At 45.6% G+C, this 27,290-nt stretch overlaps 1 protein-coding gene across 1 annotated transcript in view; it reads right to left on the bottom strand.

The window, feature by feature from the left end:
- Positions 1–15,612: 15,612 nt before the first annotated feature.
- LOC144675070 (EVI5-like protein) overlaps positions 15,613–27,290 on the bottom strand; it is a 37,969-nt gene continuing 26,291 nt past the window's right edge. The window contains exon 6 of the mRNA XM_078536115.1: positions 15,613–15,715. Within this exon, the coding sequence (XP_078392241.1) occupies positions 15,698–15,715 (18 nt within the window). The 3' untranslated portion in view covers positions 15,613–15,697. The remainder of the gene's footprint in view (positions 15,716–27,290) is intronic.

The following is a 27,290-nucleotide window of genomic DNA, read 5'->3' as shown; positions in this document are numbered from 1 at the left end:
TCTTACAACACGGGATCATTCTTAAAGCTACAGTCCTAAGTTTATCCAAACTATAATTACCACAGAGAGATTATTACCTTTAAGGTTCTGCTTCTTAGTCTGGTGACTAGTTCCTCATACTGACTATGCAGAGCCTCCTTCCTCATCCTGCCTTTTTCTTGGTACCCACATGGACCACGACCACTGGAACCACCACACCCACTGCAAGTTCCTCTCCAACCCTGAGCAGATGCCAGAACCCTGGCACCGGGCAGGCAACACAACCATCTGCACTCTCGCTCTTTGCTACAGAGAACAGTGTCAATCCCCCTCACTATACTGTTCCCTACTACCACTATGTTCACTTTTGCTCCCCCAATTTGAATGGCTTCCTGTACTACGGTGCTGTGGTCTGTTTGCTCATCCACACTGCTGTCTCTGCTCTCATCCAAACAAGCTGAGTGAACCTCAAACCTGTTAAATAATTGCTGAGGCTCACACTCCTGCACTCCTGCCCTCTGGGTCCCCTTATCTTCCTCACTCGCAGTCATACCCTCCTGTCCCTGGCCACTGACCAAATCAGAAGACCCTGTCTTAAGAGGTGTGATTGCCTCCTGGTATAAAGCATCCAGGTAACTTTCCCCCTCCCTGATGTGCCGCAGTGTCTGCAGTTCAGCCTCCAGCTCAATGACTCTGAGCCAAAGCTCCTCAAGCTACAAACACTTACTGCAGACGTGTTTGACCTGGATCACAATGTTATTCAGGAGCTCCCACATGCTGCAGCCTCGACACATCACCTGCCCTGCCATCCTTAATGTGTTTTAAATAATTACTCAATTATATTAATCATTTACCTATGTCATTTCCTTGTATATTTTATTAACTTTACCACACATTTGTGTACCTTTTAAAGCCTTAGGGATAGAATGGAGCTTATTCACTAGCCCGATACTCAACAAATTGCTCACTCCTTTCCCTGGACTGGAGCAAGAACCAATTCCTATGGGATGAGAAAGATAGAAAGAGGAAATAAACATCTCCTTCCCTGCTTCACTGAACTTCCCCTCTCACCAATCTCCAAGTCTCCACTCAGTTAGCTCAGCTGAACTCCGTTTGCCTTGGCTGCACTAAAGAATCCTGAATCCATTGTAGACTGAACTGCGGCTTCAGTAACCAGGTTCAGGCAGTTAGCTAGTTAACTACTCAGCTCCTACAGCTGAGAGTGAGTTTACCTTGTCTCAATTGCCAGAATGAAAGAACTCAGCCTGCCTGCACAGTACTTTCCAGTTACTGCTAATTACAGACTAGATTAGCTTTTAAGAACAAAATTTAAGAGTAAAAATTAACACTTTAACACCCCCGCACGCCCAACCACCAAATTCCAAGTCTTCACTCAGTTATCTCAGCTGCACTCCACTTGCCTTTGTTTGTAATTTGTTAATTAGGTAGTTAGTCAGAACTAGTTTCCTAGCCATAAGTGGCTGAATCAGCTGACTAGGATTTCAACTGGTATAAATACAGGAGGTTTCACAGACCCATGAAGTAAGTAGTACAAAGGTGAAACTTTGTCTGAATGGAGTGAGGCTGAGAGCTGAACTCTGGGAAGTGAGGGAGGAGGTGCTTTCTGGTCTTGTACAAGAATAGAGTGGTCCAAGAGAAGGAGCTGGAGACAGTGAAATCATGTCAATGTATTTGCCCACTCACTCAAGCTGTCTAAGTCCACATCCTGGGAGTGGCTGGTTGTGCAGTTTACAATATTCTTAGAATCAAGGCTTCTGGAACATTGTTGATGCTGGAGAGACAAAATTCATGACCAAGAAAGAGAAGGAAAGAAACTGATTTTATAAAGAGGTTTGGATAAACACTTGAAGGGAAAGATATGCAGGAACATGGGAAATTAACTGGGGAATGAAACTAAATGGAGGGGAAAAGGCATGGGGAGGTTTGAACACAGGAATGGGAATATTAAAATTGAGGAGTTGCAAGACCAGGAATCGGTGGAGGTCAGTGAGCACAGGGATGATGAGTGAATGGGATTCGGTATGAGGTAGGACATGGGAAGCAGAGTTTGGGATGAGCAGTAGTTTATATGGGGTCATAAATCAGCTCAGGGTCGAATAGAAATCAAAGGTTGCATCAGCCTGGTTCAGCCTCAGACATTGGCCAGGGAAGTGGATGCACTTCATGGGTATGGAATGGAGTTTATAGTGGGGACCGATGACACTGACTTCAGTCTTCCCAAGAGTTTAATGAGAAAGAATAAGAGAATGAATCATGGTTTACAGAATTATCAGGGACACCAACTGCAACACAAGTGAAAGAAAATTACAAAACCAGGAATGCAGTTAGCAATGGGGTATAGAGTTAATAACTGATTATAGAGAGTCACCAGCAGCAACAGCAGCAAAGAGGGCAGAGTAAATGATGGGAACAGTAATACAGTTAAACATGGTGGACAGAGTTAATAGAGAGACTTACCAGAGACAACAACAACAGCCAGGATGGGATAGTAAAAGTACTGAACGATGTAAAGTGAATATTTGATCTGAATTTTTAACGATAGACGATCATAATATGTGGAAAGAAAGTAAAAATCCCAGGAGAAACTCCTGTCCATTGTTGTAACATTCCAGTCGATTGTTCTCAGATTCCAATCCATTGTTGTAACATTCCAATCCATTGTTCTCAGATTCTTATCCATCCTCTCCTCCTCTCTGGAGCCGCTGATCCCTGTCAGTATTGGTGGTGACGTTCTCGCTGACATTATGGGATAACACATTGAAAGGATTCCCTTTTAACAGAAGAGGGAAACCCTCCAGTGACACAATTAGGATCCGTGGAGAGTGACATTAATTACAGTCACTGAACAAACAAGTTCAGTTAATCCCTTCCAATCCAACACTTTTTATACCACAATAAAGTAGAACATTTACCCGGTCTGGATGTGATTTGTGAGGGTAACTGAGGGAAGGAATGGTGGAAATAGTGGACACACTGACCCTAACCTTCCAATCCTCCTTGGATATGGCGGTGGTGCCAGAGAACTGGAGAGTTGTAAATGTTCCATCCGGTTTAAAAAAGGAGAGGGGGATAAACCCTGTAACTACAAACCAGCCAGTCTCACATCAGTGAAACATTGGGGGAAACTTCTAACTTCTAAAATCTGCAACAACTTAAAATGTGGTTTGGAAAACATGAGTTAATAAATGAGCAGCAGCAGAGGTATGTTCATGGGAAATCGTGTCTGACCAACTTGGAGTTCTTTGAGGAAGTAATGGAGAGGGTTGATGAGCTCAGCCTGGTTCATGTTATGTATATGGACTTTCAATTGTCACATGTTAGGAAAGTGAAAGCCATAGATTAAAGGGGCAGTGACATTGTGGATACGACACTGGCTATGGGACAGAAAGCAGACAGAAGTGGTCAACGGTGACAATTCAGGATGGAGGGGAGTACACAGTGATGTTCCCCACGAGTCAGTATTAGGACCACTGCTCCTTCTGATACCGTTAAATGACCTGGACATATATAAAGGACAGAATTTTGTTGTTTATAGATAACAGGAATACAGAATGCAAACAGTGAGGAGAATTGGAATAGGCTTTAGGAGGACATAGATTGGTGAAATGGAGAGAGAATTTGTGGTGTCCAATGATTCAATTGTTCTGCCTTTGATTATGTCTGTCTGTTGACTGATCAATGCTCATGGTGCTTGATTAATTAAGCCTGAGTGTGGACTCAGAGAAAAGTAAATAAAGCTGAAGAAAGTGCTGGAAGCTGGAGCAGACATTTAAAACACTGCGAATAAAATCTGTTAGACACGTAGAAAATCAACATCAATGTGAGATATAAAATATAAAACATACCTGAGAAATGAAATTTAATGCAGAGCAATGTGAATGATTCATGTGGGAGGAAGAATGAGGACAGATGATATAAATAATATCAGGTGATTTTAAATGAGGTGCAGGGACAGTGGAGAACATGTACACAAATCCTCGAAGGCTTTTACACTCGATGGGTGTGAATTTCCAGCCCCATCCACCACCGGGATCGTCTGCTCCCATCGAAAGTCAATGGGCTTTTGGATGGGCCACCAAATCTCCCGCAGCAGGTCCCACCATGGCGTGGCTGGAAAATCCTGGCCTCTGTCTCTGTCTAAACCAAATATCCTGCAGGGATTTTTAACAATTTGATCAACTTCTCCTGCCACCTTCAAAGATTTGTGCATTCCAGCTTGGAACAACTCACTGGATAAAAATGTTCTCTTTCTCTCCCCTCTGGTTCTTTTGACAATTATTTGAAATCTTGTAACTGAGTGTTGTTCCGGTGGGAACAGTTTCTCCTCACTCTGTCAATACTCCACATTAATTTGAACACCTCCATTCAATCTCCCCTTGACTTTATCTGCTCTAAGGAGAACAATCCCAGCTTCTCTGATCTCTCCATATAACTGAAATCCTCATCCCTGGTACCATTCCAGTAAATCTCTGCTGCACTCCCTCCAAGACCCTCACATCCTTTCTCATATGAAACACCCAGAATTCGACACAATTCCTTTTATCCAGTGAGTTGTTCCAATCTAGAATGCACTGCCTGAAGACATGCTGTAAGCAGATTCAATAGTAAGTTTCAAAAGGGAACAGGATAAATACCGATAGGGGGGATTTGCAGGGTTATAGGGAAAGAGCAGGCAGGAGAGACAAAGCAAAATCGCTCTTTCAAAGATGGTACAGACATAATGGAGCAAATGAATTCCATCCAGGCTGTATGATTATCCAAACCTGTGATTACAGAATCCAGTGAGTCCACACCTCGTGTACAATTGACATTCAGCTGTTAACTAGTGCACCATCCAGATTCCATCACTTACTCATCAAAATACAAGGCTATGACTGTGACATACGCTACAAACTGGCTTGTTCCATGCTCACATCTGATCCAAAACTGCAGATATTTCCTTAGATCTGCAAGTGGATTTCATCGAAATGGAAATTGAAGACATCTTTCATATCGACCGGCTGAATTTCGGGAAGAATAGATGCCAGCAACTGCAACAAGAGATGTCCAATGTTCCTGTATTGCAACAGTTATGGAAGACTGTGATTGGAGGGTGGCCAGAGTCCTTCCAGGATGTTCCAGAGGCTCTAAGACTATTTTGGCCTCACAGAGATGAGCTTGGGATTCCCCAAGGGCCAGAAAGTCCTTGTTCTCTTAGACCTGACATCCTCCAGCAATTGCACCAAGTGTATATGTGGATAGATTGAACCAGGAAACAGGCTGGAGAACAGTATAGTGATCAGGTATGAATCTAGACATCGAGTGATAAGAACGTAAGAAACAGGAACAGGAGTAGGCCATTCGGCCCCTCGAGCCTGCTCCACCATTCAATAAGATCATGGCTGATCTTCTTGTGTTTCGATTTCCACATTCCCATCTACTCCCGATAACCTTTGATTCCCTAGCCTAACAAGAATCTATCTACCCCTGCCTTAAAAATATTCAATGACCCCAACTCCACCACCTTCTGAGGCAGAGTCCCAAAGTCGCACAACCCTCTGAGAGAAAAATGTTCTCCTCATCTCCATCCTAAAAAGGTGACCCCTAAATTTAAAACAGTGCCCCCTAGTTCTGGACTCTCCCACAAGAGGAAACATCCTTTCCACGTCCACCTTGTCAAGGCTGTTCAGGATCTTGTATAATTCAATCAAATCACCCCCCTCACTCTTCTAAACTCCAGTGGAAACAAGCCCAGCCTGTCCAACCTTTCCTTAAAAGACAACCCACTCATTCCAGGTATCAACCTAGTAAACCTCCTGTCAACTGCCTCCAATGCATTTACATCCTTCCTTAAATCAGGAGACCAAAACTGTGCAGAGCATTCGAGGTGCAGTCTCACCAATGCCCTATATAACTGAAGCAAAACATTCTTACTTTTATGTTCAGTTCACCCCGTAATAAAGGATAGCATTCCATCAGCCTTCTTAATTACTTGCAGTACCTGTACACTAAGTTTTTGTGGCTCATGTACAAGAACATCTAGATCCCTCTGCACCTCAGAATTATGCAGCCATTTTCCATTTAAGTCATACTCTGCTTTTTTGTTCTTCCTGCCAAAGTGAACAACTTCACACATCCCACATTAAACTCCATTTGGCAGATCTTTGCCCACTCACTCAACCTTTCTATATCCATCAAGAACCTCCTTATGTCTTCTTCACAAAATACTTTCCTACCTATCTTTGCGTCATCTGCAAATTGAGCTACCAGCCTTCACTCCCCTCATCTAAGTCATTGATGTAAATTGTAAAAAGTTGAGGCCTCAGCACAGACCCCTGTGGGTCTCCACTTGTTCCCATCCTGCCAGAGGGAATGTGAGGCGTGCCAAGTCAACATGCCCTGACATCAGAAGAATCATTATTACCTCACAAGGTACCCACACATCCAATAAACATTTGATGGTCCAGAACCTGAGTATTGCTGAAAAAAAGAGACAGTTTTTGTCAAAGCTTTTCATCTTGCACTGGTCAGGACAATTTGCAAGAATGGCAATATAAGGGAAAAAACAAATTTATACTGTGTGAGCAGAGAGTGCTGATTGGTTAGCAAGTAGACTCTGATGGTAGAGATGCTGCCATGGAGAATGCACCAGGTGATGGTGACTTACAGTTAACTGCTAAGAATTGTTTGAAATGTAAACCAGGCAGCTTGACTCTGATTGATCAAGACATTGCCCTGAGGAATGAACGAGTGAATGGCTGTCACTTATTTTGTTCAGTTAAACAGGCGCAATATGCGTACATGTTCTTTCTGTCTGCAATGAACAGGGCCCTGTGAATAAATATATGTAGCTTCCAGTACACATAAATGGGCCACACTGTGAGGCTGCCTGACAATCTTAAATTCTTAAACTGATCATCAGCATAATTCTTAGCACACTGCTGATTGTTTAGCAAATGTTCTCCAATCGCGAATCATATCTAATGTTGCACATTATGTTTTATGGGCTGGTTGGATCCAGCCTGTACCTTGCCCATTGTGAACAGTGGATGGGACATGATGTTGATATGATCCGCCAGGTTTTGGGACATACGGCCTACATACCTAGCATCACACTGGCACTGAAACTCATATACCACATTACTCATTTGTGTGATAGGCAAAATGTCTTTTTGGCTTGATGGCAGCATCTTGTTAGTGGCCAATAGCACTCGTGTTGCTATTGCATTGTAGCAGTGTGAAACAACTAGCTTCACCTGCTGCTCAAATTTTGAGATACCTTGCCCTTCTAGAGTAGTGTGAGGTAGATTGGGCACTTTTCACAGCCAAAGGAGACAGTCTTAGGCCCGTTCTTGAGTTTGCGTGATATACAGTGCGAAATAATCTGATCAGGGTAGCCATTATCCTGCAGGATGCCTTTGATGAGCCCTATTTAAGCATCAAGCTTGCATGATGAGCAAATGGCTTGGGCCCTATTTTAAACTTCAAACAGTGCATGGCAGTTAAATGTCAATCACCATCAACTGGTGCATTCTCCATGGCAATGCCTCAACCAATCAGAGTCCACTTGACCAGCAATAAACACTCTGTCCTCATACAGTATAAATTTGTTGTTTCCCTTTCATTGCCATTCTTGCAAATTGACCTGACGAGAGCAAGACAAAAAAGTCTCCTTTTTCAGCGATACATCCAATAATTAGAATTTTAACCGATCTCTTCAGCATCCATGGGGTGATTTCTTGGTTGTGATGATTTCGCCAAATATTCATCAGTTCCATGATACATCCAGCGCAGCCACTGCCAACGCATTGGGTGGAATTTTATGCCGGCAGCATTTTACAGTCACGCCAAAGCTAAGGGACTTTTGAAAGGCTCCTGGCATTTTACAGCCCCACCCAGGCCATGACAGGGCTGTAAAATTCTGCCCACTGAGTTCAATCTTCAGCCTATTTGAGGCACCGTAAGAAGTGGTTTCGGACAACGGAGCCCAATATTCTGGAAAACCACTCAAGGTGATGTCTGAAAAGTGGGGAGTTGACATATTACCTCATCACCCACACTACACCAGGCCCAATAACATGGCCGAATGGATGGTATGCAATGTAAAGTCTTTAATTATAAAATGTTGATCGAATCTTCCAGCACAGGAAGAGGCCATTCTGCCCACTTAGCTTTTCAGGCTCTTTGAAAGAGGGACCCAATTCATCCCATCCCCTCACTCCTTCCCTGTCGCCCTGCAAATTTTTCCTTTTTCAATAAATATCCACGTCCTATTTGAAAGTGAATTATTAAGTGATATTGAATCTTCTTCCATCCCCCTTTCAGACAATCATCATAACATCCTGTGAAAAAAAAAAATTTCTCCCCATCTTCCCCCCGGCACTTTTGACAATTGTTTTAAATGGAGTTGAAAGTTGTATTGGTGACTTCCTGATTCTGGTTGTGGACCTTGCCTGATGTTTGGGGAAGGACCGTACAGATTAACAATGACAAAAGGCCAATTACTGACCTACAGCTGGAGACTGAAAGGTCACCTTTAATGGTCAGAATCACAATGTCAGACCACAGAGCAAGATAGGATCAAACAGCACAGGAGGAAGTCATTTGGCCCATTGTGTCTGCGATGGCTCTTTACAACAATGAGCTGCAGTTCCACTACTTTAGAATGAATCAATATAAAAATATCCGTATAATTCAGGAGACTGGAGGACCCTCTCTAGCCAATAAAAAATCAAAGCAGCAAGTTTGTACAAAGTGACCTGTAAAAACTCCGCTGGACAGAGCTTTGTAATGTAAACTCGGTTTCCAATTGTTGGCTTGTATGCAATGCTGAAAAATTTTATTCACTTAAAGAATGTAAAACGTTAATTTTATTGGATAGTGTTATGATTCCCATAGAGACTGGTAACTTTAAAAAAAGATATGAACTTCCCAGTAAACAACACAAAGAATCACATGACAAGATTTCATGTTTGAAAACCTTTGCTGTAACAAAACACCAAAATCAACCCAGACTAAACAGTACTTAGTAGGAAACTAATACTCCAAACTAGAGAAAAGGTATTCTCCATTAACATCTTAACAGAGCCAAAAACACCACACCACATTTATACATTACATGGATCTCTCAGCAAAAACGTAATCTTCTTTTTAAAAGCCCAAATCCTTCCTGGTTTTAACAAGATATTTCTCACTGCCCAAGATTTCATTGAAGTCACGTAGCGAGGTCTCCAGGCAGATTTCACAGGAGGTCACATCCCCCTCTCCAAATTAATCTATTTTATCTTGAATTAAAGGAGGAAGTTTAAAACATAACTATCTTCTAAAGTCCACCATTTGCACAAACAGACATGTATGGTAAGCACTTACCCAATTTCTCAACATGCACTTTGAGCAGTTGTGACTCCTCTCTGGGAATGTGCATCAGTAAAATATGATTGTATATGTGAACAGAACTGCAGTGACTACACATTGAGCAGGGTGATGCCGCACAGACTGTTTCACCACTCCTCCAACTACCTTCCACATGATCCATCCAGCACCGGTGTCCAGTGTCAGGAGTGTGTGACATCTGCAACATGCAGTGCTGCCAAACCCCTCGGCTTCCCTGTGAACCCACAGCCTCTACCACCGAGAAGACAAAGGCTTCAAGTGTAGTGGAGAAACTACATAAACATCCTTCCCTGGAACATACACGGCATCTTGACATGTGGGGAATCGTCTTTAGTCAGTGTATAACAGTCGCGTGTGGATGACTGCCTTCAACACAGCACTCATGGTTGAAGTGCACCTGATAAACTCCATCTGATCTTTGAGTCTGATCATTGATGAACAAGAAATGCTGCAAGGAGCAGCTCAATCCACAACCCTTGGTGTATTACAGCCTTATCTGAAGTTCTGGAGAAGCAAACAGCCTTCCACTGCTGGACATGCATGGGCACACCCTGGCTCCTGATGGTGTCAATGAGAGCTGGATTTCAGAATGCAGTCTTCAGTGCCAATGGTAAGGACCGCGTTCACTCTGTTAACATTCCCACTGAGGGTGCAAAAACAGACCCAAACATTCTTTGCAATAGATATGTGTGTTTACAACTTGTGTAATTGTGATGTTAGTGTGAGGTCATCCATTTTGGAATTGAAAAAATAAATTCCAAAATGTTCTAAATGGTTAGAAACCAGGAACTGGAGAGGAACAAAGTGGTTTGAGATTCCAAGGACATAAATTATTAAAAGCTGGTGGTCAGGTAAAGGTAGCAATAAAAAAACGATGAGTGGAATGTTGACCCTTACCTCAAGGAAGCTGGATTGTAAAAGGAATGAATTTCTGCTTCAGTTGTATTGAACCTTGGTCAAACCCCATCTGGATATTATATTCAGTTCTGGGCACCCAGCTCAGGAAGTGCCGGGTAGATTCACCAGAATGAAAACGGTGCTTCGAGGGTTAAATTATGAGGAGAGCTTGTATAAGCCTGGCTTGTATTCCATTGAGTTTAGAAGATTGAGCAATGATCAGATTGAGGTGTTTAGAATGTTAAAAGGATTGAAGAGGTCGATACAGAGAAACTATTTTCTCTGTTGGGGGAATGAAGAATGAGGGAACATATTGAGCTCAGTCATTTAGGAGAGAAATCAAGAAATAACTTTTCACACAAAGAAACCGGGAATTTACCCCCAGAAGGCTGTGGATGCTGGAACAACTGCAGATAACAAGACTGAGATTGAGGGATTTTTGGTGAGGAATGATTTCAAGGGATCTGGAGCTAAGGTGGGTAAATGGTGGTGAGGGACCAATCAGCTGTGATCTAACTGAATGGTGGGAGGGAAAACCACCTCCTCTTGTTCCAATGTTCCTAATCTTTATCAGTCCCTCCTCAGACAGGGGAAGCATTGCAGCAGAACGATGGTTAAACTTTGGTTTTCTATTAGTCAGGATTCATCAATTGACGTTAAATGTTTCTCGATCACCCTTATCTCCTGAGGTTTTGTGGATAAGCACAGACATTAAAAACAAAATGAGGAAAAAGTTCAGATTTTCAAGTGGAAAAGGCTTCGGACACCGATTTCCTTTACTTTCAATTTAGTATACGGTATTCACTGCTCCCGATGTGGTCTCCTCTACATTGGGGAGTTCAAATGCAGACTGGGTGACTGCTTTGCGGACACCTCCGTTCAGTCCACAAGTATCACCCTGAGCTTCCTGTTGCTGGTCATTTCAATTGTCCACCTTGCTCTCACTCTGACCTTTCTGTCCTTGACCTGCTACAGTTTTCCAATGAAGCTCAACACAAGCTCGAGGAACAGCATGTCATCTTTCGACTGGACACTCGACAGCCTTCTGGACTCAGCACTGAGGCTAACACTTTTAGATCAGACCCTCTGTTTTCATTTTGTTTTTTTTGCTGGTTTGATTGGGTCTCGTTTTTTTCTTTATTCCTTCATGTTACATTCAGACGGTTGCTATGCAGCCATTCACACCTCATCTGGACACATCTTCTGTTTCTTTCCTTTCCCAATTACCACTGCCTTTGGCTTTTGTTCCATGAAACCTTTTATCCTTTAATCTCTCCTGCCCTCCTCCCTATCACACACCTTCCCTTCTGTTCTTCCACACCTCTCCCCGACCACTTGCTCAAAACCTATTACATTTCGAAACTTCCTGGGATTTATTACAAGTTGTTGTTGTTGTTGTAGCAGTGTGAGAGTCTCCATTTCCCATCACTCCATTTATCAGTCTGCACGCCAAGCTCCCTGGGTCAGTGCCCACCAGTCATCCTCATGGATCAATGAACAAAACCACGTGAGATGATTGGATTAATGGTGCCTTCAACATGAGAACTTGTGGGGCTGAATTCAGTCAGGTGACACCAGAGCAACTCAGAGTGACTCCTATTGCTCCAAATAAAATCGGCCCTCCTGGTAATAAACCCATGAGTTCTGTCATTGGTGGAGATTGTAGAGGTTGGGGCTGGTTAATTGGTTCAACGTTGCTGCTTCTGGTCTCATTGGTGTCAGGTGAGTGCAGCTTGTGTGTATAAAAGGTGCTGCTCGGTGGCTGAAGGGATGGTGAGTTGTTTGGTATCATGGGGGATTTTGTAGTGAGGGCTTTGTTCCCAGGGCTGGTGTTAGTTGGAGCTGTTTGTGGCTCTGATACTTGGCAACAGTTTCTAGGCCAGAGTCAAAGCCACCCCTGTGCCTCAGACAGTCTCTCCTCCTGGGCCTCCCTTTGGTTCCCATTTCCGTGTGTCTGAGGGTGGAAGTGTGTCTCCACTGCAGACTGTGATGGTGCAGTGTGGAGAGGACAAGCTGCTGCTCAGGGTCCAGCTGGATTTATTTGGAACCTGGCACCTGATCAAAGCTGCTGACCTGACCCTGGTGGACAGCAGGTTGTTGGCCAACCAGGATCTACTCTCAGAACCACACTGTCCTCTTTGACTATGGACTCCATGAGTGTGGCAGCAGGTTGCAGGTAATGGGAATCCTCAGCTCTTGCTCTAAGTTTGGGCTGTTGGTTATTCCCCACTCTTCATTCCAACACTGGGTGAGATGTCAATGATATTGAGGAGATAGCTGTCTCCTGCTTTATAAAACTACAAATTAGCTTTCTAGTCTGTATTGTACTTTGCATTAACTGGTCCTTGAGTCTTTCCAACCTATGACATCAGCCCCATTGGTCTTGAACCTTCTCTTTGGATCCTCTAAGCTTTTCCTTCTGTTGTTTAGAGGAATTTCATCTCTATTCCCCTCATTCAGATCAATTCAACTGGAGACTTCAGTTTCAGTCCAGTTTAATCCAATTTGATTGTCTCTTAAATGAAGAAAATGGAATACGAATTAAGTCCTCTTTGACTAAAGAGTAACTCCACACTTCCCAGTTTCCCTGCTATTGGAATAAATGGGGCCCTGGCTTCAAACTGTTCTATTTCCATGCTCCATGTTATTGTCCACTTGTGGCTCCTTTTACTGTTAACTGAAGCTGTCCTTTTGTTGAGAGACTTCCCAATTAATGGACCATGATCTTGTGCTCATGATCTCTCTCCTTCGATAAGGGCTGAGGTTACAAAGCAACAAATAACCAAATGAGGCCATACGGCCCCTCGAGCCTGTTCCCCAATCATTAAGATCATGGCTGATCTTCTACACAACCTCCATGTTCCTCTCCCCTCAACATATTCTTTGATGCCCCAAAGTAAATCCATCTGTCTAAAATATACTCAATAACTGAGCATTCACAGCTCTCTGGGGCAGTGAAGTCACAAAGTGCATGACCTACAGGATGTTCTGGCAGTGTTACATGTGGGACTGAGCACGCTACTGCCGACAGTAATTTAAGGCCCATGATCCAGACCCAGGGTCGATTTGCTGCTGAACACAGATGTGGGAATACCAAGCTGTACCTGTGAAAATAATTCTAGTTAATGAAGACTTAGTTAAGCTACAGGAGACAATGGAGACTTCCTCAAAACACAGCATTCTCTGAACACCCTCAAACTGGGATAGAATTCCCAAGATTCTTTCCTTGCTGAATGAAGAAATTCCCTGTTAAGTTAATCCTAAATGACTGGCGCCTGACCTGAACTGACAGCCCCTAATAGTAAATTCTCCAGTGATGGGGTAGCAGTCTCTTCACACTGACCCTGTCAATCCCCCTCAGAATTGTTTTCAGGGGATGGGATGACTTCATTGTTAACCCCTGTGGAGAACATTCTCATTTCAGATCAGTTCTTCATTCCTTCACCTGATTCTTTCAGATGATTGGAGATTTCCTCATCTACACCACCCACCTGAACCACACCCCAGAGTATCATGGATCTGTCTTTGTGAGAACGAATGGAGCTGTCGTTCCCATTGAGTGTCGTTATTTGAGGTGAGAATCTTTATTCGCTTTGTCAATAAGATCTACAGCTGCTGGTGGTCTCTGAAGATGTCCTAAAATGACTCCCCTGCCTTTCCAGGAAGGGCAATGTGAGCAGTGACCCCATCAAGCCCACCTGGATCCCATTCAGCTCCACCAAGTCTGGAGAAGGGCATCTGTCATTCTCTCTGCGCCTAATGCATGGTATGTGATGGTTGGATGGGGAGTGATTTCCTGTAGTCACTCACTGGGAGTTACAGCCACTGTCTCTAACCCTTGTCCTCTTGTACTTCAGGTGACTGGCTTACAGAGCGCACTTCGACTGTCTACTACCTGGGTGAGCTCATTCACATTGAGGCCTCTGTTTCAATGACCAACCACATGCCCCTGAAGCTCTACATTGACCGCTGTGTAGCTACATTGAGCCCAGACAAGGACTCCACCCCGAGATACAGCTTCATTGACCACAATGGGTAAGGAGCTCTCTGCTTTCTCCAGCTGGTCCCATCTCAATGGCTTCACTTGATTCACTTCCTGTCCCTTTTTAATCTTTCTTCAGTTGCCTCCTGGACAGCAAAGCTGAGGACTCCTTTTCAACTTTTGTGTTGCCAAGAGACGAGCAGGAGCTGGACAAGCTCCGCTTTGACCTGGATGCGTTCCGTTTCCTTGGAGATGACCGTTCCTTGGTAAGAGGAAGCTGATCATTGGAGTCTCCATGTTGGGAGGGAGTCACTGAATCATGACGTGTGTTGAATGTGTCCCTCAGATTTTCATCACCTGTCACCTGAAAGTTGCTCCATTGGATCAGAGGGATTCCAGGAACAAAGCTTGTACTTTCCAGAAGGTGCAGAATGTGTCAGTTCCCTCTCTCTCCATCAGGGATGTGTTGTGTGGAGATGTGATGCACAACCTGGTTGATGGGCTCTTTCTCTTGTTTAGCTGGACCCCATTGGAGGAATCGAGCATTGACATTTGTGCCTGTTGCCATGTGGGTAACTGTGGTGCCACAAGGGAGTTGTGGTTTGGTCCCAGAGGAAGGAGAGATCTTGTACCTGAAGCTGGTGGGACATTGATCCTCTAGATGTTGGACGTCCCCCTTTCCCCTCTCTAACTGGAATGTTTGATGTTGCAGAGAGTGAAGCTGGATTGAAGTGGGTGGGTGAGGCCTCACTTGGAGCCCTGCTCATTCTGGATACTGATGTGACCAAGCTGGCAACAGAGTCCCTGAATGAGGCTGAGCGAAGGATGCAGGAGAGGTCTCCAGGTGGTGAGTTGGCCGACTACTGGTTTCCATTTCCCCCTCAGTGTTTCCTTCACTAACCATTGGTTTCTCATTGCTTTGTAGGTGTGGAGTCTGAGGTGGTCCTGATCGTGGCCCTGACTGTGACAGCTGTCTCCCTGATCTCTGCTTCATTCTGGAGGTTATTAGCTATGAGGAGAGGTTGGAGAAACTCGGATTGTTCTCACTAGAGCGACGGAGATTGAGGGGCGACTTGATAGAAGTTTACAAAATTATGAGTGGCATGGACAGAGTAGATAGTCAGAAGCTTTTTCCCAGGGTGGAAGAGTCAATTACTTGGGGACATAGATTTAAGGTGAGAGGAGAAAACTATAGAGATGTGCGGGGCAAGTTTTTTTACACAGGGTAGTGAGCGTCTGGAATTCGCTGCCAGAGGAGGTGGTGGAAGCAGGTACGATAGTGGTGTTTTAGAGGCAGCTTGACAAATACATGAATAGGATGTGAATAGAGGGATACGGACCCCGGAAGTGCAAAATGTTTTAGTTGACGGGCAATATGATCGACGCAGGCTTGGAGGGCCGAAGGGCCTGTTCCTGTGCTGTACTTTTCTTTGTTCTTTTCTTTGTTCATTGCTGGCCTTGCTCCTGTACAGGAAACACAAGCAAACTCAGGTCAAACAGTGATCAAATGATCAATAAAGCAGAGACTCCTTCTACCTTGTGTCAGGGAGCTGAATGGTCTATGCATTCTCCTTGTTAGTTAAATATCTCCATGGACCTAATGACTGGTGTTAGTCTATCCAAGCACAGAACTAGGCCTCCTGAATGATGGGTTTACTGAAGGTTGAGAGAAGCAGGAATTGTTCATTTTTTTTCTGGGTGCTTCAGACCCCAGGCTTGGTATCTATAGCCACCCAGTGTGGGGGAGGGGGTGTGAGCAGGCCTGGCATGAGGGGGAGGGGATGTGAGCAGATCTGGGGCCTCCTTGTGGACCTGTTCCTGAGCCTGGCTGGTGTGGATGTTTACTCAGGCTGCCTCACTCTCTTCCATGGTGATGTTCACCCCCTGGAGAGGGGGATCACTGTATTGGAGTGTTTGAGGTTTGCTGTCATCAGTGGTGCCAGAAGGACCGAGTGGATGATCCATCTCAGCCTCCTCCTGAGGTCTCCAGCATCAGATGCCAGTCTTCAGCCGAGTTGATTCACTCCTCATGATATCAAGAAATGGCTGAAGAGCCCTGGATCTGCATCTGCACTGGCCCTTACAATATTCCAGCAATAGTACTGAAGGCTTGTGCTCCAGAACTTGCCGTTCCCCTGTTCAAGCTGTTCCAGTGCGGCTACAACACTGGCATCACCCAGCAAAGTGGAAAATTGCCCATATGTGACCTGTCCACAAAAAGCAGGACAATTCCAACCCGGTCAATTCCTGCCCCATCAGTCGACTCTCGATCATCAGCAAAGTGATGGAAGGGGTTGTCACAAGTGCTGCTTGTTAGCACTGTCGCTGCTCACTAACACTCAGTTTGGGTTCTGCCAGGGCCACTCAGCTCCTGACCTCATCACAGCCTTGGTCCTCAGGGCGGTGTCCAAACCCCAACCATCTTCAGCTGCTTCATCAAAGACCTTCCCTTCATCATAAGGTCAAAAATGGGGATGTTCACTGATGATTGCACAATATTCAGCATCATTCAGGACTCCTCAGATACTGAAGCAGCCCATGTCCAAATGCAGCAAAACCTGGGCAATATCCAGGCTTGGGCTGACAAGTGGCAAGTAACATTCGTGCCACATGAGTACCAGGCAATGAACACTTCCCACCAGAGAGAATCTAACCATCTCCCTTTGAAATTCAATGGCATTACCGCCACTGAATTCCCCACTATCAACATCCTGTGGGTTACCATTGACCTGAAACTGAACTGGGCGAGCCACATAAATACTGTGGCTACAAGGGCAGGTCAGAAGCCATGAATCCTGCAGTGAGTATTTCACCTCCTGATTCCATTAAGCCTGTCCACCATCTACAAGTCAGGAGTGTGATGGAATAATCTCCCCTTGACTAGACAAGTACAGCTCCAACAACACTCGAGAAGCTTGACACCATCCAAGGCAAAGCAGCCCACTTGACTGGCACCCCATGCACAATCATTCGCTCCCTCCATCACCAATACACAGTGCACAAGATGCTCTGCAGAAACTCACCAAGGCTCCTAGAACAGCACCTTCAAAATCCACGACCACTCCGATCTCGAAGAACAAGGGCAGCAGATAAATAGGATCACAACCAACTGGAAGTTCCCTGCTAAGCCACTCACCATCTGACTTGGAAATATATCGCCGTTCCTTCACTATCGCTGGGTCCAAATCTTGGAACTCCCTCCCTAACAGCAGTGTGGGTGTACCTACACCACAGGGACTGCAGTGGTTCAAGAGGGTAGCTCACCACCGCCTTCACAAGGGCAATGAGGGACGGGCCATAAACGTTGGCTGAGCCAGTGATGCCCAAACCTCATGAATGAATAAAATATTTTGTATCTGTTTTCATGGTAGACGACACGAACAACATCCCAATAATAGTGGAAGGTCAAGGGGCTACAGGGAGCAAGGGTCTTAAAACAACCACTATCACGAAAGAAAGTGTAATGGGAATACTAATGGGACTTAAAGCTGACAAGTCCCCTGGACCTGATGGCCTGCATTCTAGGGTCCAAAAGAAGTGGCTGCAGAGAGAGTTTATGCATGGGCTGTCATCTTACAAAATTCCACAGGTTCTGGAGATGTAATGAAGTCAGGAGCTGAGAGTCCCTGGCGAAATCCATACTGGGCATCAATGAGCAGGTTATTGCTCAGCAAGTGCTGCTTGATAGCACTGTTGATGACTCCTTCCATTGCTTTACTGATGATCGAGAGTAGACTGATGGGGCGGTAATTGGCTGGGTTGGATTGCCCTGCTTTTTGCGTACAGGACATACACGGGCAATTTTCCACATAGCCGGGTAGATGCCAGTGTTGAGCTGTACTGGAACAGCTTGGCTAGGGGCATGGCAAGTTCAGGAGCACAAGTCTTCAGTACTATTGCTGAAATATTGTCAGGGCCCATAGCCTTTGCAGTATCCAGGGTCTTCATCTGTTTCATCATATCACGTGGAGTGAATCGAATTGGCTGGAGACGGGCATCTGTGATGCTGGGGACTTCCGGAGGAGGCTGAGGTGGATCATCCACTCAGCACTTGTGGCTGAAAGTTGTTGCAAATGCTTCAGCCTTATCTTTTGCACTGATGTGCTGGGCTCCCCCATCATTGAGGATGGGGATATTTATGGAGCTGCCTCCTCCAGTGAGTTGTTTAATTGTCCACCACCATTCACAACTAGATGTGGCAGGACTGCAGAGCTTAGATCTCATCCGTTGGTTGTGGGATTGCTTAGCTCTGTCTATCACTTGTTGCTGATGCTGGTTGGTACGCAAATAGTCCTGTGTTATAGATTTACCAAGTTGACACCTCATTTTTAGGTATACCTGGTGCTGCTCCTGGCATGCCCTCCTGCACTCTTCATTGAACCAGGGTCAATCGCCTGGCTTGGTGATGATGGTAGAGTGGGGGATATGCAGGGCCATGAGGTTACAGGTTGTGTTCGAGTACAATTCTGCAGCTTCTGATGGCTCACAGCGCCTCATGGAAGCCCAGTCTTGATTTGTTAGATCTGTTTGAAATCTATCCCATTTAGCACAGTGGTAGCGCCACACAACACGATGGAGGGTATCCTCAATGTGAAGGCAGGACTTGGTCTCCACAATGACTGTGCAATGGTCACTCCTACCGATACTGTCATGGACAGATGCATCTGCGACAGGCAGGTGGGTGAGGATGCAGTCAATCATTTTTTTTCCCTCACCACCTGCCCCAGACCCAGTCTAGAAGCTATGTCAATTAGGACTCAGCCAGCTCAGTCAGTAGTTGTGCAACCGAGCCACTCTTAGTGATGGACACTGAAGTCCCTACCCAGAGTACATTCTGCGCCCTTGTCACCCTTAGTGCTTCCGTCAATTGGTGTTCGGTATGGAGGAGCGCAAATTCTTCAGCTGAGGGAGGACGGTACGTGGTAATCAGAAGGAGGTTTCCTTCTTGTTTGACCTGATACCATGAGACTTCATGGGGTCCAGAGTCGACACTCCCTCCCGACAGTATAGCACTGTGCGGCCACCTTTGCTGGGATGATGACGGTGGTTTCTGGGACCTGATCTGTGAGGTATGATTCCATTGCTTCACTAGTCTGTGAGACAGCTTTTGGCACTAGCCCCCAGATGATAGTTAGGAGGACTTTGCAGTGTTGACAAGGCTGAGTTTGCCGTTGTCTTTTCCGGTGCCATGGAGAATGCTGGGTGGTCAGCAGAATTAGTTCATTTTCAAGTTGGCTAACGGTCACTAGAGGAGTGTCCCAGGGACCCGTGCTGGAATCTCAACTACTTACAATCCATATGAGCAACTTGGATGAAGGGACCGAGATTATTGACAAATTTGCATCCAATACAAGGATAGGTGGGAAAGCAAATTGCCAGGACACACAGGTCGGGATTTTCCAGCACCACCTGTCACCAGGATCTTCCGGTCCCGCCAAAAGTTAATGGAACTTTGGCTGACCTGCCCCATCCCCTGTGATGGGCACTGCCACATGGGGCCGGAAAATCACGGCAAAGGGATATCGATGGGTTAAGGGAGTCGGCCGATATTTCAGAGATGGATAAAAATGTGGGAAAACGTGAGGTTATCCACTTTGGCAGGAAGAACAGAATAGCAGAATATTATTGAAATGCAGAGAGACTGCAGAATGCTGCAGTACAGAGGGAACTGGGTGTCCCTCATACATGAAACTCCAAAAGTTAGCATGCAAGTCCAGGCAGGAATTAGGAAGGCAAGTTGAATGCTGGGCTTCATTACAAGGGGGACAGAGTGTAAAAGTAGGGACGTCTTGTTACAATTGTACAGGGCTTTGGTGAGACCACTCCGACTGCACCGCGGACAGATTTAGGCACCTTACTCAATGACAAATACACTTACATTGGAGCCAATTCAGAGAAGGTTCACCAGGTTGACCCCTGGGGTGAAGGGGATTGTTTATAAGAAAAGTTTGGGCAGATTGAGGGTATAAACATTGAAGTTTTGAAGAATGTGAGCTGACCGCATTGAAACATATAAGATACTGAGGAAGATTGACAGGGTAAATATTGAGCAGTTGTTTCCCCTGGCTGGGAAATCTTGAAACATGGGGGCACTGACTCAGGATAAGGGGCCCATCATTTACAACTGAAATATGGAGACATTTCTTCACTGAGAGTTGTGAATCTGTGGAATTCTCTACCCCAGAGGGGGAGTGGATGCTCCATCATTGAATATAGTTAACGCTGAGAAAGAACAGATTTTGGATCTCAGGGAATCGGGGGATATGTGGAGTGAGAGCAGCAAAGAGCTCCCAGAATGAGAGCTGCTGAAACATAGGATTGAACCAGGGAGCTTCAGATCCTCAATCTAACACTGTCCCAACTGAGCTATTTCAGCCACCATTTTGCTGTGTTTTTGTGCCATTCTTTTAGAAGAAAATATAACCCCACCTGCTGGAATTCTCCCTCCTGCTCATTCCTCATTTCGTGGCACTGCAACCTGACCAGGGCGTTTCATCTCTCCTCTCTTACACCCAATCACACACCTTCCCTTTTCTTCATTTTATCACCCTCCCCTCGCCTAAAGCCCATCACATTTCAAACTTTTCCCACTCCTCATCAAAACTTATCTGCCTGAAACTGCAACTCTCTTTCTCTCTACACACCCGCTGTCACACCCGCTGAGCATTTCCAACATCTTCTCTCTTCATTAAAAACAATTCTCTCTTACTCCATATCAGAAACACAATGGACATTATGCAAAATAAGTTCCCTCTCACATTCCCTCTCAACTTGTTTGCTTTAAAACTTTGCATTTTTATTCTTCTGAAATTGTCTCAAATTAAACACACAAACTCCTGACATGGACCCATGCATCCATTTAGCACGGATGGACGATCAGTTCACAGACATTTCACTATTAATCTGCTGCTGTTAATTGTTGCCATGGGCCTTTAAATTAGGCAGAGGGTGATGACATCATACAGACACACTTGGCCACCATATCAGAAAGCTCCCAGAGTGTAATCTCCGATCTAGCGCTTTGAAAGGTTGGAATTATTGATGTAAACTTGGAAATGTTTGACTTCACAGGCTGGGATTGCCTCAATCTCTCCCTACACTAGTCTTCCTCCCGAGCTGTTTGTGTTTGAGCTATCCCACTCGATTTGGGGCAGGATAGTGGGGGAAATCCAGGCCCAGGACAAAGAGACAAAACCTGAAAATCAGAGCCAGGTCATTGAGGAGAGAAGTTAGGAAACACTTCATCACACAAAGGGTGGGAGAAGGGTAGAACTCGATCCCACTATACAATCACAGAGACAAGCTCAATTAATCATTTAAAACCTGAGATTGAAGGAGCTTTGGTGGACCAGGGAACTCAGGGAGATGGGGACAAGGCAGGTAAATAGTGTTAGGATTCACATCAGCCATAATCTCATTGAATAGTGAAACTCATGTTGCTACGTTTCAATGTTTTTCCTGTAGCTTTGATGTGGATCATTTCGAAATAATGGACTCTTCTGATGTCATACAGTCCTCGTGTTATGATGTCATGAAGATAAATAAATTACAGCAGAGCCTTGGTAGCGGAGAGAGTTTTGTTTGAGACGGCAGCAAGCCCTTTGCTTAAGGATTTGTAATTGAAATACAGGACAGGGCATTGGTGAGACCACATCTCGAATACTGTGTGCAGTTTTGGTCTCCTTATTTAAGGAAGAATTAAGTATGTTGGAGGTGTTTCAGAGGAGGTTTACTAGATTGATACCTGGAATGAGCAGATTGTCTTATGAGGATAGGTTGGACAGGCTGGGCTTGTTTCCACTGGAGTTTAGAGGAGTGAGGGGTGACCTGATTGAAGTCTATAAGATCCTGAATGGTCTTGACAAGATGGAATTAGAAAGCATGTTTCCTCTAGTGGGTGAGTCAGAACTAGCGGCAACTGTTTTAAAATGAGGGGTCACCCTTATCAGACAGAGATGAGAGTTGTGCGACTTTGGAACTCTGCGTCAGAAAGTGGTGGAAGTGGGGTCATTGAATATTTTTAAGAAAGATTCTTGTCAGGCAACAGAATCAAAGGTTATCGGCGGTAGGTGGGAACGTAGAAGTCGAAACACAAACAGATCAGCCCTACTGTTATTGAACGGCAGAGCAGACTCGAGGGGCCGAATGGCCTACATCTGCTCCTATTTCGTATGTTCATAAGTCAGCAATGGAAAAGAAAGCTAGACAGCATATGAACATCAGGAATAGTGTTGTAAATGATGATGATGAACAATGTCTACACTACCGGCTCAGTATGGTGCACCAAATATCCTATCCTGCCTCATTGGACGAACAATGGAAGAAGTCAGGGAAATTGTACACCACAGAGACAAAGAAACTTTTATACATCCCGAGGCGTCCCACTCAAACCAGACCCAAGTCCTGTCTCCAGTTCCGGTTGCTAAGAAACAACAGAAAGATTCAGCTGCTGGAGACGGTAACAGAGAAAAGGCACCAGTTACCAGATCGGTGGAACTTGGACCGAACACCAAGGTTGGCACAAAAAACAAACCCAACTGGCGGCTGTGAAGAAGAAGGTGAGAGGGAGGTGAAGGGTGAACTGAGGAGGCAAGGGTCACAGTGTCAGGAGGAGGTGGTCACTCAGTGGGATCGGAGGTCAAGATCCAGTGTATAGACCGTCCACTCTCTTTCACTCCTCAAATTCTTCCACTAGGTATTAGTTCCGGAGCAGCATTCACAGAAACCTTGAGAACAAGCCACTTGTCATCGTGACTAGGATTTGCCATTTGATCATTGTCCAGACTGCCATTGACACTCACTCCTTAAGAAATGCACACTTAACCCGTTCACACTCTCTCTGCAGCTGCTGCCCAATCTCCAGATTTTTCTCCAATCTTGGAAGATATTGCTGTCTCTCACCTATGCTGTCACCCCTCCCACTGATCCTTATTTGAAACCCTCTAATCTCCCGCCCTGTCTCTCACAGCACCGGGACCCCATTCATCAAAGTCACAGAGAACAGCTAGTGTGACAGCAACAATTACTGACATCAGAACCTGGATGTGTGAGAACTTTCTCCAAACCGTCCTCGGTTAAATTAAAGACAGCCTGTTTGGTTCCTGCCAGGACTCGTGTTTCTGGTTTTCACCCATCAGCCTCTCTGACTGCCGGGCCTGACTGCTTGGAATTATGCACCTACCTGAAGCAGAGCTCTGTTTCCTGTTGTGTATCCACAGTTACTTTTAATAATGAAATGTGTTCATCTGCAGGAACGACTGGATCAGGTAAGTGAGGAAAACCAAAGGCTGAAGACAGCGATCACCAGAACGACTGAAGAACTGAACCAGATCAGGACGAAGCTTCAGGAAGAAGTTTTGGGAACCTGAAAATTCAATTTTAGCCTCGTTTAAAAGTTGCCTCATTAACTTTGTCTCCAGATTGTTTCGAAATTCTAAATTGTATATTCACCAAGACTCGGGAACTCCAACCAAGTCACAGCCCGAGCTCCCTCCGTTTGATTTCACTGAGTAGTGAGGTTTATGGTGTGTCATTGGTGAAAGAATTTGTTTTGTAATTTCAAATCTCTCACTCTCATAAGATTGTTCTGGAGAAAATGTTCCAGCGAATACATTTCAAGACAAGAAGCACAAAGAAATTCTGGGGTTAGCTATTTCGTGACTTTTAGTTTAAATGATTTTTACACAGCAACAAGAACTGGAACTGCCCAGCTCTTTCCAATCTGAACTACATGCAAAGAAGGAGGTGTCTCAGAAGGTGGGCGATTTGCAGGGGGGCGTCGCTGACTTGAAAGAAAAGGTATAAATCCCACCCAAAGTGCAACAATGTCCAGTGATTTCCACTGGCCTTATATTGTGTGCTTCTTAACCTCGTAGTAGTTTCATTTGAGGGATCATCATCCCAAATGGCTGCTATAAGCAGGGAGCTTGTATTAATATTACACTCTGCCCCTATTCCTTTTATTCAGGAGTCTTGTCCATCTTTTCAGGTGTCCTCAGTCTTTGCATCTTGGAGTGAATGTGGTACAATGGAGTATGTTAGACTCAGTCCCATAAAGGGTTAACTGTAATAGTCTGTGATGTCAGAGAAGGAAGTGACTTTCTCATGTGATGTGAGATTCTGGGACAATCTGAAGTGAAAGGAAAGCAAGTATGGTCAGAAGCTTGTAAGAATGTTCTCCTTAATCTGTGAATATGTGAAAATAAATGTTAGCGTCTTTATAGCTAGCAGTCTTCAGAATTCACTGAAACTGCTCCAGCCCAACAGCACAATCATATAGTGCACAGTTTGTCTTTGATGATGTGGAACTGGAGCATGTTCTTTGTAACAAGCTGAACATTCCCTGGAATGTCGGACTGGCTGGTTAATGTACACTGTGCAGCTGAACATTCCCAGTAATGTCGGACTGGCTGGTTAATGTACACTGTGCAGCTGAACAGTCCCTGTAATGTCAGACTGGCTGGTTAATGGACACTGTGCAGCTGAACAGTCCCTGTAATGTCAGACTGGCTGGTTAATGTACACTGTGCAGCTGAACAGTCCCTGTAATGTCAGACTGGCTGGTTAATGTATACTGTGCAGCTGAACATTCCCTGTAATGTCAGACTGGCTGGTTAATGTACACTGTGCAGCTGAACATTTCCTGTAATGTCGGACTGGCTGGTTAATGTACACTGTGCAGCTGAACATTCCCTGTAATGTCGGACTGGCTGGTTAATCTACACTGTGCAGCTGAACAGTCCCTGTAATGTCGGACTGACTATTTTTTGGAAAAATATACTTTATTCATAAAATATCTGGAACAACATTTCAAACCACTTCAAAATCACCATCACAAAGGTACAATCAGATTCAGCTTTTACAACATGTATCACCAGGTGCATAAGTACAAACAATGAATATTACAATCATTTGCAGACATTCATTTGAGCTGTACAGCCCGAGGGGATTTAAACATTTCCCAGTCCCTCGGTGCCCTGGCAGAAAGGTCTTAGACAGTGACCCTTCCCCATTGCGCCTTTGCGGCAGCTGCCCCAAGCTTTAGTGCGTCCCTCAGCACGTAGTCCTGGACTTTGGAATGTGCCAGTCTGCAACACTCGGTCGGGGACAACTCTTTGCGCTGGAAGACCAACAAGTTTCGGGCAGACCAAAGAGCGTCTTTCACCGAGTTGATGATCCTCCAGCTGCAGTTGATGTTTGTCTCGGTGTGTGTCCCTGGGAACAGCCCGTAGAGCACAGAGTCCTGTGTCACAGAACTGCTCAGGACGAACCTCGACAGCAACCACTGCATCTCTCTCCAGACCTTCTTTGCAAAGGCACAATCTACAAGGAGGTGAACAACGGTCTCTTCCCCACCACAGCCACCTCGAGGGCAATGTGCAGAGTGGGTGAGACTCCTGGCGTGTAGGAAGGATCTGACGGGGAGGGCCTTTCTCACCACCAGCCAAGTCACGTCTTGGTGCTTGTTGGAAAGTTCTGGCGTTGAGGCATTCTGCCAAATAACAGTCTGCTCGGGAAACCATCCCACAGGGTCCACCCTCTCCTTTTCCCGCAGGGCCTCTAAGACGTTACGTGCCGACCACTGCCTGATGGATTTGTGGTCATAGGTGTTTCTCTGCATAAATTTTTCCACCAGGGACAGGTGGTACGGCACGGTCCAACTACTTGGAGCGTTCCGCGGCAGCGTGGCCAGACCCATCCTTCGCAACACCGGGGACAGGTAGAACCTCAGCACGTAGTGACACTTGGTGTTTGCGTACTGACGGTCTACGCACCGCTTGATGCAGCCACACACAAAGTTGGCCATCAGTATGAGGGCGATGTTAGGCACGTTTTTTCCCCCTTTATCTAGAGGCTTGTACATCGCGTCCTTGCAGACACGATCCATTTTCGACCTCCAGATAAAGTTAAAGGTGGCTCGGGTGATCGCCATCGTGCAGGTGTCTGGAATGGGCCAGACCTGTGCCACGTACAGCAACAGCGAGAGTGCCTCACACCTGATGACCAGGTCCTTACCCGCAATGGAGAGGGAGCGTCGCTCCCACATGCCCAGTTTTCATTTCACCATAGACACTCGTACCTTCCAGTTTCTAACGCATGCCCCGGTCCCTCCGAACCATATCCCCAGCACCTTCAAGCTGTCAGCCCTGACGGTGTAGGGGACAAAGGATCGGTCAGCCCAGTTCCCAAAGAACATGGCCACGCTCTTCCCACGATTTACCTTGGCTTCCGAGGCCAGTTCGAACTGGTCGCAGATGTGGATCAGTCTGCGCACCGACAGCGGATCCGAGCAGAAGACGGCGACATCGTCCATGTACAGGGAGGCTTTGATCTGAGTGCCTCCACTGCCTGGGATCATCACTCCTCTTATGCCCGGATCCTTCCTGATGGACTCGGCAAAGGGTTCTATGCAACACACAAACAGGACAGGGGAGAGAGGACAGCCCTGCCTGACTCCAGATTTAATCGGAAAACGATCTGTTTCCCACCCATTGATTGAGACTGCGCTACTGATGTTAGTGTAGAGCAGTTGGATCCAATTTCAAATTCCCTCCCCAAACTACAGTTTGGAGAGCACATCCACCATGTAGGTGTGCGATATTCTGTCAAAGGCCTTCTCCTGATCCAAGACCTCCGTGATAGAGGACAGGAAGGACTGGGAGGCCGTGCTGTCTGTGGGCTTCACGTCATACAATCTGGCATAAAAGGATTTGCTGATCCTCAAAATGTCGGACTGTGATGACTTTACTGAGCCGTCTTCTTCCTTCAGGCTGCTGATCACAGAGCTCTCTCTGTGTACCTTTTGGAAGAAGAAACGTGAGCACGTCTCATCCTGCTCCACGGAGCGGACTCTGGAACGGAAGATGATCTTGGAGGCCTCCGAGGCAAAGAGCGAGGCTTGCTGGCTCTTCACCTCTTGGAGTTCCTCCTTGACATCGACCCCCATCGACTGCAGCCGGAGCAGATTCTGCATCTTTTTCTGGAGTCGAGACATTTCCCTCTGTTCCTTTCTAGCTTTCTGGGTGCCTTTGAGGATGAA

Source organism: Cetorhinus maximus, unplaced genomic scaffold (genome assembly GCF_964194155.1).
Source record: "Cetorhinus maximus unplaced genomic scaffold, sCetMax3.hap1.1 HAP1_SCAFFOLD_909, whole genome shotgun sequence".
Lineage (NCBI taxonomy): Eukaryota > Metazoa > Chordata > Chondrichthyes > Lamniformes > Cetorhinidae > Cetorhinus > Cetorhinus maximus.
This window is presented reverse-complemented; position numbering and strand designations above follow the sequence as displayed.